The sequence below is a fragment of the Bradysia coprophila genome (assembly GCF_014529535.1).
Source record: "Bradysia coprophila strain Holo2 chromosome X unlocalized genomic scaffold, BU_Bcop_v1 contig_20, whole genome shotgun sequence".
Taxonomy (NCBI): Eukaryota; Metazoa; Arthropoda; class Insecta; order Diptera; family Sciaridae; genus Bradysia; species Bradysia coprophila.
Window position 1 is genome coordinate 1760200 of NW_023503307.1, and position 15690 is coordinate 1775889.

General features: G+C 36.7%; 2 protein-coding genes across 4 annotated transcripts; one reads left to right on the forward strand and one right to left on the reverse strand.

The window, feature by feature from the left end:
• Positions 1-3417: 3417 nt before the first annotated feature.
• LOC119068840 lies at positions 3418-6043 on the reverse strand. 2 transcript variants are annotated; one of them, XM_037172646.1, is made up of 7 exons: positions 5721-6043; positions 4920-5663; positions 4658-4860; positions 4138-4504; positions 3990-4088; positions 3897-3922; positions 3418-3826 (listed from the first exon to the last, which is right to left on the reverse strand). In XM_037172646.1, exons 1-7 carry the CDS (start codon positions 5910-5912, stop codon positions 3502-3504), a joined length of 1956 nt encoding a protein of 651 aa, XP_037028541.1. In that variant the 5' UTR covers positions 5913-6043; the 3' UTR covers positions 3418-3501. The 2 variants fall into 2 exon arrangements, with proteins under 2 accessions (XP_037028541.1, XP_037028540.1); XM_037172645.1 differs by having other exon boundaries at positions 3897-3934; positions 5721-5967.
• Positions 6044-9757: 3714 nt separating this feature from the next.
• LOC119068841 lies at positions 9758-12444 on the forward strand. 2 transcript variants are annotated; one of them, XM_037172648.1, is made up of 13 exons: positions 9758-9995; positions 10052-10255; positions 10313-10438; positions 10499-10609; positions 10677-10829; positions 10890-10997; positions 11152-11274; positions 11338-11454; positions 11524-11682; positions 11801-11899; positions 11966-12100; positions 12174-12296; positions 12361-12444. In XM_037172648.1, the coding sequence occupies exons 1-13, from the start codon at positions 9821-9823 to the stop codon at positions 12420-12422; spliced, it is 1695 nt and encodes a 564-aa protein (XP_037028543.1). In that variant the 5' UTR covers positions 9758-9820; the 3' UTR covers positions 12423-12444. The 2 variants fall into 2 exon arrangements, with proteins under 2 accessions (XP_037028543.1, XP_037028542.1); XM_037172647.1 differs by having other exon boundaries at positions 9759-9995; positions 11801-11894; positions 11955-12100.
• The last annotated feature ends 3246 nt before the right edge of the window (positions 12445-15690 follow it).

Below are 15690 nucleotides of genomic sequence, written 5' to 3' on the forward strand. Positions count from 1 at the left end.
TGAAAAAAAAGTAAAATTCAAAGATGGATCCATCTCAATTAACATAAATATAAAAAGTATCAATATTAAAGGGATAATGCTGGACAAGTATACATTGCCTTGGTGATGCTTTCGCAAACAAACAAAAATGTAAAAAAAGAAAGAGAAAGAAAAAAACATTTTTCTGTCTTCTTTTTGGCCATTTTTTTGATCACACATTTTTTGTCGTTTAATTTTTGAATTTCTTTCTGGACAGATTGTTTGTTATTTCATATATTCATTCATTTATTATATTTTTGATTTATTTTTTTTTTATTTAAAAAGAAAAAGAAGGAAAACCGAAAAAAGGAAAATGAAAAAAAAAACATTTTGTGTATCATATTGTAGACATTTAAGGAATAGAATTTTTATTTATAAATAAAATAAATTACAGAAAGCGACAGATAGGGAGGAGAAAGAAAAAAAAGAGAGAGAGAATAAAACAGAAATTAATTTTTATTACAAAATTCTTGGTCGAGATATGTTTATTATAAGGTCCAAAAAAAAACCAACAAAAATTCATGAAAACCGTAACTAAACTTCAAATAAATTCATAAAAAAATTCAAATAACAAAAAATCATTTTTTTAATTAATTTTACTAAAAAAGAAAGGACGAAATTTAAACCTTCGCATAAATGCAAGAACGGACGGTATAACATAAAACAGTTAAAAAGTGAAACCTAAAAATATTATGAAATTACCTAATTATTGTACATTTCTACATTGCAATAAACAGAAATTATTTAAATGCGTAATTATATGTTAGGGGATATATTCAATGCAAAACATTAGTTATTTATACAACTGAGTGATAAAAGCTATTTATGCAACTCGGTACTAACAGTAATTTATGCAACAAGTTGCAAAACGTGGTCGTTTTTGTCACTAGATGCAACGTTTTATCGTAAAATCACTTTTCCATTTCATTATGTTTTGTCAACCAACGCCGAAGGGACTGTAGTGTCAATTTATAAAAAAAACCAGTCGAAGAATGGAAGATCAACCATGACCATTTAAATCAGCTTTTGATGTGGACAAAGCAAACGCTGCGAGATTACTGGCATCACAAAATCCCGAATCGAATCATAGGTTAAATGTTGACCCTCGAAGATCATTGGTACATTGCTCGGCGACAGAACTTCTCGTATTTCAGTTGCATTACATTACGGTTGTAATGTGTGTACTCACATTACATTACGGTTGTAATGTGTGTACTCAGTTGCAGAGATACATTTGTGATTTTTGTTACCATTCGTGTCTTGGCATGTCGCCGTAGCGCTGCTTGATTCAGAATACATTCCAAATGGAACTAAATTATAAAATCGACACTGACATTCGCTCATCTACCTTCTCATCATGTGGTTTGAACGGTGCTAACAGAGAGAGACCAGATGGACTAACGTTAATAACGTGGTCCAATGGTCGGTTTTTACCATGGATTCGTTTCGGGACACATTGAATTCACGTGTAAATCAGCCAGAGAAAGGAGTATCAACAAAATAAATCGGTATAAGGATGTCACACATGCGGAAAACCACATTTTTGAATCTATGGGTCCAACTTGTGCTGAAGGGTGGCTGATATTACGGGTGAGCCAAGTGCAACAATCACTTTGTACACCAACGTTTGAGTGTTGGGCTCCAAAACTTTGATGCTGCCTGCATTCTAGGAACGTTTCCTGAATCATCCCGTCTGGATGAAGTTTCTTTATGGTGAATTTTTGCTAGTGTACCCTTGCAACGATGCATGTACAAGTGAACATTTTGCGACGGAATTGAATAATTGCTTTGTTAATCACATGATGTGTTCTCGATGGACAAGATTTTGCGCATCATTGAAACTATAGATAAATATCCTTCTTTTAACATGCCCTCCGACGAAATAAACCCTGTGCTTCTGTGTGACTAAAATTTTTACATATTAATTTCACCTAGAAGTGATTGGCTTAATGGTGTACTAACAATTGAACATGGTATTCTTTGCCGGGTTTTACTGTACAGACTGTGAAGAATTGTTAAACGTACTAGATCAAATACCAGAAGACCACAAAATATACATTTGCACCGACAGCCAATCGGCTATCAAAGCTCTAGCAGGTTATAGATTCACCTCCTCTCCAGTCTTAGAGTGCAGAGACATGCTTCAATCACTATCAATGAAGCGATTAGTCACTTTGATGTGGGTACTAGGACACAGCAATATCACAGGCAACGAACAAGCAGATGAACTAGCAAGGCCGAGCGTACCAGTATCTACATCTACCCTCTTTGGCACTATAGCTCGGTGGAAAGCCAAGGCTTTCCTAACTCATTGGAAATTTCTCAACTACGCTAGTCATGCCAGAAATTGTATCCAAAAAAACGAAAAACGTACAAGAGAACTCCTTTCGGTATCTAAACGCGACATCAAGAGAATTACCTACATCCTAACCAAACATTGTTCCTTAAATAAACACTTACATATAATGGGCCTCTCGAACAGCCCGAACAGCGGCTAAGGTGTAAGGAATGACATTAGTGTTATCCTACCCACTTTATCCTATCCTATCCTATCCTACTGTGCAGACCATCGATACAATATTCTGTAGATAAGAAGACACGAAGAACGAAATTTCGGAAATGTAGGACACATGCAACTACAAAAAAAGTACGAATCACAACACTAAAGGAAGTGTGAAGTGAAGTGAAGGAGAAAATTGAGAAATGCAGAGTTTTAACTAAATATTTGTATGACATTATTACGCGCTTTCTCAGAACGTAAGTTACATTATACATTCATGCAATCTTTCCACATAAAGTTGCTTTGATATTTCTTATCTACACGATATTACATCGATGGTGCAGATCCAATTGTAGAAAAATTCATTTCAATTGCGACCTTTCTAGCACAAATTAGAGCAATATTAGAATGCGTTCACCGTAACGTAGAACAGTACAAGTACAAATCTGACGAAATCATATTCACCACGCAACGCACCTCAGCATAGGAATAGCTAAAAAAAACTTAGTACTAAACTAAACAGAGTAGATCTAATGTGGGTAGCAAGCTACTCAGATATCGAAGAATAAGAAAATACAGACTCTTTAGCTATAATTGGAGCAATGAGCACTTCTATTGGTACAGAACCAAAAAAGCAAAAAATTAAATTTATGAAAGAATGCTGAATCACTGGAACAACATTCCCAGTTGTAGTTAGGCAAAGAATTTAACTAGAACTAGATTGAAAATATTTATTGGAGAAATCACTGGACATTTCGGTTTCAATAAACATCTCACCACCATAGGCAATAGAATGGACTCAGGCTTTGATCTGTGTGGCAAAATATAGAATACAGTCGAACACTACTGCTAGGCTTTCATAACAATAAGACGGAAGTTCACAATCGCAGGATGGTAGGATGGTAAGAAAGTTATATTTATACGAAATAGGTACACTCGTCAAACTTACTAATCTAATCAACATACCATCTTATATTACATATTCAATCCGAGAAAGGATTCGTTGTGTTAACGACAATTTTGTCTCTGAGAGTTCCATTCAAAAATGGATTACTTATAATATTGTTGAACATCTCCAAAAACAGTTTGGCGTCACGTGCCTTCGCAATCTTTCTTCCTTCTTCCTTTTTGGTCATAAATTGCTTCATCCGCTTGTTTGCCTCTTCCTTCGAAACATGCGAGGGAATGTGGCAATCAAATTCCTCGACGACCGATTTGTGCAGAAGTTCCTCGTAATCGTAATTGTGCTGCAAAAGATTGACGACTTTTGAGAACGATGCATGCTGACCTGTTTCTAAGGCCTCGAATCTGTAATTTAATTTGGACATAATCAGTCAATGCAGTCGGGTCGACGAAAACCTCCATATGTTCAACTTACGACGGTACAACGTCAGCAATGTGTTGCTGGTAGCGATCCTGAAATAAATCGATCAAAATTCAAAAAATTGTAAAATAAATTGTTACCGCTTACCCGTGGATCTTCAGGATATGCAAACATTTCGTACACTAACGAGCAGTTGACGTTAATGTTTGCCTCGGTGTCAATTATGTACATGCGGACTGAGTTATTCTGGAGAAGACGAATTATCGTAGGTGGTTTCAACAGAACAAAATTTTACCTTGCGGTCGATATCTGTTATTCCGGCTGTCAGTTTCTTATTTTCCACCAAACTGATCAAAAATGATGTCGCATCAACGGTCCAGCGTTGACTTAAGTTTCTTGGTTTAATATAATCCAGCGTTCCACGGTGACATAGTTTTGGCTGAACGCAAAAACTGTTCAGCAAATATCGAATACCTCCGATTGCTACCTGGTCGACGGTACCATAGTCCACGAAAAAAACGCTCACCTTTCCATCTTCGACTTGTCCAATAATTTCACCTCGGTGCCAAAACTTAGCGTACAAAGCGGCGCAAGCATAACCGTTCTGCATATGCTCTTGCTTTATCAATTCCGGAATGCAGTCGGTCATGGCGTAGCACTCGCTGGAGTAACAGAGATAAATATTCGAGTTAAAGGAAGTGTAGAGCAGGAAAAATGAACAATTCGATTTGAAATAACGGAACCAACGTTAAAGCCGAGTAAAGACTATCAGACCCACACATTGGCGAGGCACACAAAACTTTCTTAAGACATACTTAAGACGCTCTTGTAGTTCTTCGACAGGATTCGGTATCTCCTCATTAAGCTGGAACCAAAACTTGTACGGACTATTCACTTCGGACACATAGAGTTCGTAGACGTTTCCGACTTTGAGTATATCGTCAATATCTGTTGTTTTGAAAGTAGTGCCGTAGTTACCATTGAAGAAGCAGCTGGACAACAAGTTGATTTTGTCATCCTAGTCGTACGAATTAGTTTAAATTTTATGCATAAACGAATGATGGCCAATTAACTTACAAACATAAAGGGAATTGCTTCATCTTCCTCATCGTCCTCTGAAGGTATGGGAACCTTTTCTTCCGGTGAAGATAAGTTGTAGTCGTAGTCATAGTCGAACAGTTTTTCTGCTGAATAGGGAGGCGGAGCATTGTCATCGAATTTCACGCTGATCATATCTACGGAGCTGGTTGATTGTGATTTATGTAACCCGCCAATGGCATCATCCTCTGACGGTGTGCACTCGAATCGAACAACTCCGTTGTCAATGTTTTTGATGATATTCTTGTCCACATCAGTAAAATCGTCATCTGACAGTGCACTGTTGAACCGATCAACTCCTTTGTCAACATTTTTGATGATATTCTTGTCCACATCAGTAAAATCATCATCTGACGGTGTACAGTCGAACCGAACGTCAACATTTTTGATGTCGTTTATGGCGACGTCGCCACAGTCATTTTTCGGATCATCATTCGGGACGATCGCAGGCGCTACACCTTGATTTTGCTTGTATAGTTCATGAGATTCTACCTCATTGTCAGTCGCAATTGAATCCGATGAGCTACATTGTCCATCCCCATAAGTACGGGGACCCAATTGGGATATTGTAGAAGTGGATTCATGAATGTCTTGACTATGCGATTGAATCCACGGCAATATAAGTGGTAATGTCATCGGTCGGTGCACAAATTGTGATGGATTTGGCAATACGGACCGATAAAAAGTACCAGGTGGACGAACTTCAAACGATATCGGATCGACCTGGAATGTGACACTCTTATATCATCTGAATTAATTTTATGAATCTACGCCACGAACATGTAGGACGTCAGGAATGCTTTTTAGAAATGTCAACAAGAAGCTGTACCCAAGCTCAAAGAATGGAATGTGAACCTGGGTGTAATTGTAAAAGTCCAACGCAATTGTATTGACCGTTTGAACAGCGTTTCCATTGTTTATCAAGTATTTCAACACGGCCTTCGTGTTGTATAATAAGTTTGGGTCACGCATTTTCTTCTATGACCTGCTTTTAATTGGTAACACGTGTAATTTTGGCGAGATGTCATTAAAACAATAAAATTGTGATACCAGGAACAACAATAACAAATTTTGGTGTGGTGAGGTTGGTTCGGTTGGTGAGGTTTTTATCATTTTTATTGACTATTGTGTGACACAGGTGAACTATGCAGCAAGTTCTTGAAATTTTCAAACTTCATTTTTGGCGCGTAATCAAAAAGTAAGTACAAAATATCTAAGGATTTCATATCTCAGTGACGAAAAATAACTAGTATGTACGTACTCACCTTTGCAGTATATTTAAGCATCTTCTTTACACTGCTAGCATCTAAGTACATATATGAAAGTAGATGTAATACAAAAAGGGCTTTTTTTCCGAATAATCTAAAATAATTTAGCGAATGAGCTTTTCGGCATGTGCCAGAGGCGAACAAGACCAGGTTCTTCTCTCTTCAAGCTCTTCAAGAAGCTCCCTAACTACAAGAAATTTGAACAAACATTAAAAAATACTAAGACTGTAAATCACTCTAATGTATCATCTCTACGGAACGATTATCTCAGTGATACATCAAAAATTTCTTTTCGATCTCAATCATGCTCTAATACGCGAACTCGTGAGAATTCCACACGGAAAAATCGGTAAATACCGATGGGAGTATTTCACATATAACTCGTAAAATTTACGAATGAATGAAGCATATTGGTTCACTTGTTAGTACTTTACTCTAGTGAGACGCAAAATTTTACGATAGGTGGTCCAAAATTGTATAAGAAAACAAAAGTGTCAAAAAGTCTAAGCCACCACGCGAGAAACAAATCTCCGTCGATCCCAGACAGTTCTGTATGGGCTGAATAATATGGGATCGCGGTATGCCCGCACAAAACTTGTGTCAGAGATCAACAAAAGAAACATTTTCCATGTAGTGTTTCAGACTTATTGACACTTTCGTTTTTTTTAACACTTTTTGGACGAACAAGATGTAATATTTGCGCGTCACTCGTAAATCGTCCTGTACCTCGGTATTTTCCGTGCAAGCAACAGACATGTGCTCCGAATTAGATCTCACGTGCGAAAAATACACGCTCTTCAGCGTACGAACATCAGTAAACTCTTTACAAATTCTATTCATAACAACTGATAAGATCCAACACTTCAATGACTCGAATCAGCGTCACCCATCCACCGCATAAAGAAAAGGAATCGGTTTACGAACTCTAAAACGAGCCATCAGAACAGTCGGAGCGTCTGCTGCGACTGAGCCCCGTACAAACCCGTATATCTATTGCGTCTGTCACCCTACTTTGACCGTAGACCTATTGCACCCGTAAACGTAGTTGAAGTCAAATTATTATGAAATGTGTACATCTTAGAAATTGCGCATAGCGCAATTACGAAGCCCCGTACGACGTTCCTTTCAAATAAAACAAAAATTTCAAATAGCCCTAAAATTTATTTAGTATAAATACAGATAGGGCCTAGTATCGGCCTCAGTCCGAGGATCCAAATTTAATTTTTTTTAACTACATTCTATTCGGCCTTTGATTACCTTCCAAATGAAACAAAAAATACGAAAAACGGATGAAATTTGCTCGAGTTATATTCAAAATACACATAGGGCCCTAGTAGCGGCCTTAGTCCGAGGACCCAAATTTAATTTTTTTTCAACAACATTCTATTCGGCCTTTGATTACCTTCCAAATGAAACACAAATTACGAAAAACGGATGAAATTTGCTCGAGTTATATGTAAAATACACATAGGGCCCTAGTAACGGCCTTAGTCCAAGGACCCAAATTTAATTTTTTTTTCAAAAACATTCTATTCGGTGTTCGATTATCTTTCAAATGAAACAAAAATTACGAAAAACGGATGAAATTTACTCGAGTTGTATGTAAAATACGCATAGGGCCCTAGTAGCGGCCTTAGTCCGAGGACCCAAATTTAATTTTTTTTTCAACAACATTCTATTCGGTGTTCGATTATCTTTCAAATGAAACAAAAATTACGAAAAACGGATGAAATTTACTCGAGTTGTATGTAAAATACGCATAGGGCCCTAGTAGCGGCCTTAGTCCGAGGACCCAAATTTATTTTTTTTTTCAACAACATTCTATTCGGCCTTTGATTACCTTCCAAATGACACAAAAATTACGAAAAACGAATGAAATTTACTCGAGTTCAATGTAAAATACACATAGGGCCCTAGTAGTGGCCTTAGTCCAAGGACCCAAATTTAATTTTTTTTCAACAACTTTCTATTCGGCGTTCGATTACCTTCCAAATGAAACAAAAATTACGAAAAACGGATTAAATTTACTTGAGTTCTATGTAAAATACACATAGGGCCCTAGTAGCTTTTCACTTCTAAGGCCCTAACTCACGGTCCACTCACCCGATTTTAAAAAACTTTTTTGTCCTGGATTGGTATTGACAATACCTATCATTTGCCGTGTCATTTACATTTCCATCGTTTATTTTGCCATAAATATCACCAAAAGACCTTAAATCACTTAGGTGGCCCTAACTCACGAAGGGCCGACCCGAATATGCCCATCTTCGAACTTAGCCTCACTATTTTGACTATCTTTCAGGGAAAAAAAAAATTTTTGAAATCGGATTTGATTTACTCAAGATATCGACGTGACGGACAGACGGACAGACGGACAGACGGACAGACGGACAGACGGCCCAAATTTTTATTGCGGATTCGTCATCTATGAACATAGGCAAACACTTTGCCCTTACCGTCTGCTTCGAATTCCATCAATTACACACGGCATCGTAATCCTATAAGCCCCTTCGTACTTCGTACGGGGCTAAAAATACATCTTTTTGCATTTACCATTCGCCTTACACCACCTAGAAAGGATCAGACTACAGGCAGATAGCATCAAGTAATTTTTCCAACTATCTTCATTCGATTCTTACTGTGAAAATGGTCAATCAAAGCGTCGTAAGAAAGACTTATAAATAAAAAGAGCTAGAAATAGTGAATCAAAAAGAGGGAGCCCACGTTTTTTTTTGATTACTAATCGATAATATTTGCAGAGGTGAGTAAGAATAAAATTTTCCACACCAGCACTTCTGTAAAGGGTATACGTTATAAAAAGATGTGTGATATGTCTGTTCCTACTAACTAAATTATCGATAACGTTTCAGCAGCCTCAATGAATTCAACGGTATCGAGAAAAGTCTTACTCTGAAGCAGCTCTTATTAGTCATAAGCATTGATGCTAATAACTATTTTTTAGACTTCAGTCCTGTTGTCAACAACATTTGAAAATATTGATTTTAATAACCAGTTTTCGAATGTTTAATAATAATTTACCTTGATGTTATTAATGTTTCTCTTATTCGTGAAAAAAGATTCAGTGCCAACGAAGAAAGGAAACGGTTTTTTCGATTTTATGTCACTATTGGTTCATCTTGATGACCAGGTCGGTGTATGCAATTTCACAGAAAAAAAAATAAAATTAGAGCTTAATGAAATTGACTATCGGAATTTCCACAACACTATTCAAACAAAAAACAAAAAAAAACTTCCACGGCATGTGCTTATAATGGCACAAGTCTAATTAGAAAGTCGAATTGTTGGGGCTAATAATGTCATGATTTCTTTGTGATTTTCACAACAAAGGCTAAATCATCGAGTTAGGTATGGCAGGAAGCACACCGTCGTATTTTATCTTTAAAACATTTTTTTATTAATTCCGATAGGACAGTTTCATCTAATGATAGACATGGTCACATGCACTTCATAACGTCCTGTTTTAATTTATTATCAAACAAGTTTGTTTTTAATACTGATCGCACAAGAATCGTTTTCTGAAGTTGTAGTCACGAGTCTTATTTCTTTTATTTGTAGTTAGCATTTAGCGACCGACCGGTTCAGGACAATAAAATGAAAGTTATAATAATTCTGATAGTTCTATGTTTCGGTGCTACAATAATATCATCAGCTCTATACGGCACTGAAATTGCAGTGGGCAAAGAATGGTGGAATGAAAATTTTTATCTCAAATTTAATTCGCCCAGTGGAAAGTCGTTCTATATTGATGGCATCGATGGGATCATTTGTAATTAAAATTATATTTGTGAGCTGGTATGTCGAGAATAAGTTGTTTTTTGTTAGATCTGGAGAAAGATCCTGCGTTCACCTTCGGACTGAATCCACCACCAGGGCCGCCTCCACAATCAGGAGTATTGGTAACGCAGACAGAAATACCACTGAATGCAAGGAAAGATTCGCCGTTCATTAGTTTCATTTCGATAGATTTTCGAATTTTCGACATTTATTTTGATTACGACGGCAACAACAATCAGAATCCGAGATTGGGTATGTTCGATACATAATCCTCATTTGCATACCGGTAATATTTTAGCGAAATTTTAGAAAATACCAAATTCGTTTACGAGTATAAGTATTCGTTAATACGGTCACGTCTGCATTCATTCGTTGGACCAAATAAAAAAAATTACCAGATTACATACAACGTTGGTAATGAAATCGATATTGCAGGTAAAAACGATAATTTTAGTAAAAGGTAAATTTGCAGAAAAATGGTAAAATTATCTGCAGAAAAATCGCCAAACGTTGTGGATCATTTTCAAATCAAAACTTTTGGTCCCTACGAAAAATGGGAGCATACTTACGATTTTTCCGACAATGGAGCAGTTGTTGTAGACCACAGTTAGTGTACTAAACAGTTAATTAGTCGAATAACCAACATACTAAGATTTCATTACCACCCTGAAAGCGATTTCACCTATTCCGGTGCAACCGAATCGTTCGATATCATTAGCTGAACTGGAACCAAACAGTTTCATCGGCGAGAATTCGATTCGAACATTTGTTAAATTCAACACACCCAGTGGTACGGAATACCACATCACAACACAACTGAATATCGGTGAGGAAATCAAAATGGAAAGTGGTTTTCTTTCGGAAAATTAACGGAAGAATTTTTCAGTCCCAGTGAGTGTTATGGTGAAAGATACAGCTTACATTACCTTCACAATGCATAATGGACGAACATACGAGATTCATATTGACGAGAAGGTTGGCAATGCATACCTAGGTAATATGTTTTATCACATACGCGCGGTGTGATTACATACATAGTCTCAATACAAACAGGACACATTCTACATTTGACGAATCCCATTGTATTGAGGCCATTTAGTTTTCCAGATTAGACGAACAACTTTCATTTTGAATTTACCAATTTTTAGTGGCCAAAAGCTTCGGTGAGAATTACTTTGGACGTCAAAGACTGCACTCATTTGTTGCACCGAACCGAATCTTGTATCGAATCGACCATAAAAACGAGAGCGACCATGAAGTACCAGTGTTAGGTAGTCTCTTTTTTACTATTACTGGGATCAACTCAAAATTGAGACAAAAAAAACATTTTTCAGTGCCAGATTCTAGCGATTCTTCCGATGTACACATAACACTCGTGGAGCCGAACCGTCTCTACAACAAGTATGTAAAGTACATATTCTCAGACAACGGAAAGAAACTATTCGATCGAGGTTCGTACATGCATTTGTTAAGGAGGAGGATGTAAAAACGATTTTTTTTTCTGGTTTACAAATTAAAAGTGGATGAAATTGACTGGACCCCACTAAATGAGCTACCAGCGATACCAGTAGAAGAAGTAACAGCTGATTATTTAGTAGCCAACTTACCGTTTTTGACCTTATACACACCCAGCGGAAACAATTACCACATCTTTGCGGAAGGCACAAACCTTAGCATTGGTAAGCCAAATTTTTTTAAAACATTTTTGAACAATGCAAGATAACTATACTGAGTAGGAAGACAGGCATCATACTTAAGGTTAATATCTTCGATTAAAACAATTTATATATTTCGTAGCTGTCGAGAAAGTGATGACGCATTCGCAAAGCCTATACATAAGCTATGGTTGGAATAAGACTCACATCCATTTTGCACCAGGTGCTGATCCTTACTTGGGTAAGTGGATATAAATCTAAAAGTTGAAGCTTGATTTTGCTATGAGGTTCTCTTTTTTGGATGAAGAGGGAACACAGACAACTGGAAACGAGGACCACGTCTCATTTCAATTTTTGTCATTTACTACAATCGATCAAAAGGAATATTCAATCAAATCGACAATAGATGATGACGACAATTGGAAGCCATCAATTCAACTGCGTAAATATTAAATTGAATAAACAAAATCGTGTGGCATGACGCTGAGAATAATAACGGGTTCCCTTTCTCGTAGCATCTCAAGTGAAAGAACCGGTAGATCAATCCCCCGTGAACGGGTTATCTATAACAATACAGAACGAGAACGGTTGGCAAAATGTCTATCGTTTTACATGGAATGGTGATAAGCTGGTTGAAGGTGAAATGATTTTGTTATTGCAAGATTTCAAGTTTTTAATATTTTTTTTAATTCGGCGCCACAGTTATTTCTGAACCCCCGAGACACTTCGTGGACAACAAAGTCTTACAATCTTTGATTGGATAATAAAGAATAAAATTCATTGAAATGAACTAGAAATGGTTTTTTTTTCAACTGAAAAAAAGGTTAAACATTTGTTAAACTTAAATACATAGAGTCGCGATACCACCTATGATTTTTCTTCATGTTCCTATTGAGGGACTCGAGTACTATAGGAAACCACATTCAGTTCGCGAATCCATCCAGCCGTTTCGGAGAACCGTCACTCATGGCCGTGCAGGACTGACGAGTCAATTTGAATACAGATTGTTATCGCAACGGATAGAGCTACTAATTCCAAGCTAATTCGTGTTAAAATGGCTTCCCTCGGCAACGTGACCACATAGCCACAGCCAGGTAAAGTCGAAATTTCGACATTTTTAAATCGTGATATGTCCAAGATGAAGAGAGTTTGAAACTCTTTGAATGGCGATATTGGTAGAGGATTCCATGTTCTATTAAACGCCGAGAATGAATTTTACAAAATTTGTCTGAATTGTACAATATTTGAAAGACGGTATTTTCACCATCCTCGGTAAAACTCCGACTCATCTGTAATACGCAGGTTGGCCCTGTCTGCGACAAAACAATAATGCCTGATCAGCCTGCAGTCTAAGCTTTACAACGATACCACACTTGTCATACCAACCTCACAACAAGTATCTGTTACGACATTTTGTTTGCAGCAAGGTCACTCTACGACAAAATTTTCAATGGTGAAATTTTTTTTGAATCGGACACACCATTTTTGTTTCCTGACGTTTATGGTGCTATCAATAGGGAATTTCAAGGTGATCATTTCGTAGAAGACGTTTTTTTTTTTAAAACGACCTCTCCAACTCGGGGCGACTCTAAGAAAATTTGAATATTTCAAAATCATGACTTTTTCAGAAAATTTTCCCCCGAAATGACACGACCCGGCCGGTTTTGATCTAATGGTAGTTTGTAGAGAATTGACAGACGATTCTAATAAAAGTATCGTCGGGTCGAAAGTGTGTAGCTGTGAGTCAGGGTGAGGCATCAAAGTCCAATTTTATGGTTTTGTCAATGAGCACCTCAACCGATTTTTCATTTTATTGGCTTAAAATGAAGGCTAGCACATGCCATTTAACATATCAAAAAATTGGGAGGGGGTTTTTCAATTTTTTCAACAAATCGTAAAAAACTTTCGTATGGGTGCCCACATTCCTGAGATTTTTTAATGGAAATGTATGGAAAGTTCGACTAAAAATTAAATTAATTGCTATATATTGATTGTTTCTAGTCTACCGAACAATTATATGCACTAACAAGAAATTTAACATTTTTACTTTGTGAATGTGGACAACTTTGACTGATTTTCTCACCATCGGGAAGCTTTCTGGTCATGTCTAGCTCATCCACTGCTGGGTATAGCTTCATTTGCTACTATATCGCATAGCCTGAGACCGCACCTTTCCAAAAATACCAAACTTGCCCTATTCGCAATCTGGCTTGTATTCTTTACGATGTCAAATATGTGGGTAGGTCGACCTACTCGAAAGATTTTTGAGGCAGTTTTTTATTTCCAATTTTAACCGAAGTAAAGTTACAAATTATGTCAAATATGGTTGTTATGGACTCATTTAATGAAGTTTACATGCAAGGTGATTCATTCTGATATTTCCTAACACTTTCAGTAGTCATTCAGTGACCAGAAGTACTCAAAGATCTTTATGTCTATAGACCTGAACTTCACGCAAAAAAAAAGTTGTACGGATAAAACGTACATTTCGACGATGAGACCAATGGTTGAGTTAACAGTACAATGTCCGAATAAAACGTATATTGGAAATTTCGCTTTTTTTTAAATTTTTCTAGAAATAATGTTACTATATTTCGTCCTTTGCCCACTTTACAGATGTGAGATCGATTACTTTATATAAAACAAAGTGCTGGGTTTCTCAAACGCGAATGAAAAAAAAAAAAAAACATTGTCACTGGCGTGAATTGAACTGGGGACTTCTCGATCTTGAGTCAGTGACTTTCGCACTGAGCTAACTAGTTGTTGAGTTACGAACAGTTTACTTTGAAGAGTTCTTTTGTTTGTCATTTCCTTTTAAACATAGCAGAAAAAGGATGTAGTTCAGACGCAGTAAACTGATCTCATCATAAGAATGCAATTTTGGTGGGTTTCGTTTGTTTCTTTCGTTTTATTTGTTCCACGCGTGTTCCACCACATAGAAGTAGCGTTTGCCTTTACGCTTCTTCAATTCCACACGTTTGTGAGTGAAACGACACTCTTTACGCTTCTTTTGTTGACAACATGTGGAACGCTGTGGAACAATTAAAATTGTAGAATGCTAACCAATTGCAAACTTAAATTGAGTTGAGTTTAGCAACATTCAGGCAAATATTTTCTGATGATTAAACATTAAATTTCAGGCTCCCAAAAGAAGTCGAGTTTTCAAACTTTAAAAAATAATTATTATTGATAATTTATGAAATTTTCGCCACATGTTCCTTTAAAAATATAATGTACAGTTCATCTAGAACACATGATCATAGGATTCTCGGTAGATTTGTACATTTTTTTATGCAATTGTAGCTATACATCTGTTCCAAGGCCATACGAATTGTCAAATTTCATCCATAGACAACAGAACCTAAACAATTGCTCATGAAAAATGAGCTGTCACTATATATACGGGGCCTTAAAATTTCAGCGAAAAGCCAAGGTTATGTCGTCTATGGATGAAATCGTCGTGGTTCGGGTTGTCAAAATTCGCGTTTACAGTTATTTGGAACAAACCTATTGAGCTAGAAAATCTGAGTACTTTTAAGCCAATATAATGACTGGTGAGACCGAATCCAAATATGTATTCTTGTTCTGAAATTTTCGAGTAAGTTAGAGTTGTTAAGGTCGGATGTTGTTGCAGTAATTATATTTTTTTAGGCTCCAAGAGATTGAAGGTTTTAATCAAAAATAGATCCGATTTTTTAGCCGCAACGCATCCATTTGTCAAGTCGGAATTCAATCATCACTTTTTTTAGATGTCGGATTTGGGCTTGTTGATTGGCAATGGCAACTCCGAATCCGATCAGAAACTTGTGAAAATATAATGGTCTCATCAAAGGCCAGAGTTCAAAATTAAATACGCGTGATAAAATTAAATAATAGAATTCCATTTCCTACGCATTATAAGAACCTCTTTTTCTTGGATGAACTCTCATGGTTCTATTGGCAAGAAATTGATTTTCCGCGGTAATATTAAAATGAACGTTAAAATCGCGTTACATCTTTACGTCGAATTTTTTTAAAACATTGGTCGTTTCA

What these genes read in the sequence shown, in the direction of transcription:
- LOC119068840 (XM_037172645.1), bottom strand. Translation starts at nt 5,912, where the DNA reads ATGCGTGACCCAAACTTATTATACAACACGAAGGCCGTGTTGAAATAC. An exon ending in GCATTCCTGACGTCCTACAT is followed by an intron (nt 5,664 to 5,720) that starts GTTCGTGGCGTA and finishes GTCACATTCCAG; the next exon opens with GTCGATCCGATATCGTTTGA. An exon ending in GAACTACAAGAGCGTCTTAA is followed by an intron (nt 4,505 to 4,657) that starts GTATGTCTTAAG and finishes CTGTTACTCCAG; the next exon opens with CGAGTGCTACGCCATGACCG.
- LOC119068841 (XM_037172647.1), top strand. Translation starts at nt 9,821, where the DNA reads ATGAAAGTTATAATAATTCTGATAGTTCTATGTTTCGGTGCTACAATA. An exon ending in CCATGAAGTACCAGTGTTAG is followed by an intron (nt 11,275 to 11,337) that starts GTAGTCTCTTTT and finishes AACATTTTTCAG; the next exon opens with TGCCAGATTCTAGCGATTCT. An exon ending in AGGCACAAACCTTAGCATTG is followed by an intron (nt 11,683 to 11,800) that starts GTAAGCCAAATT and finishes TATATTTCGTAG; the next exon opens with CTGTCGAGAAAGTGATGACG.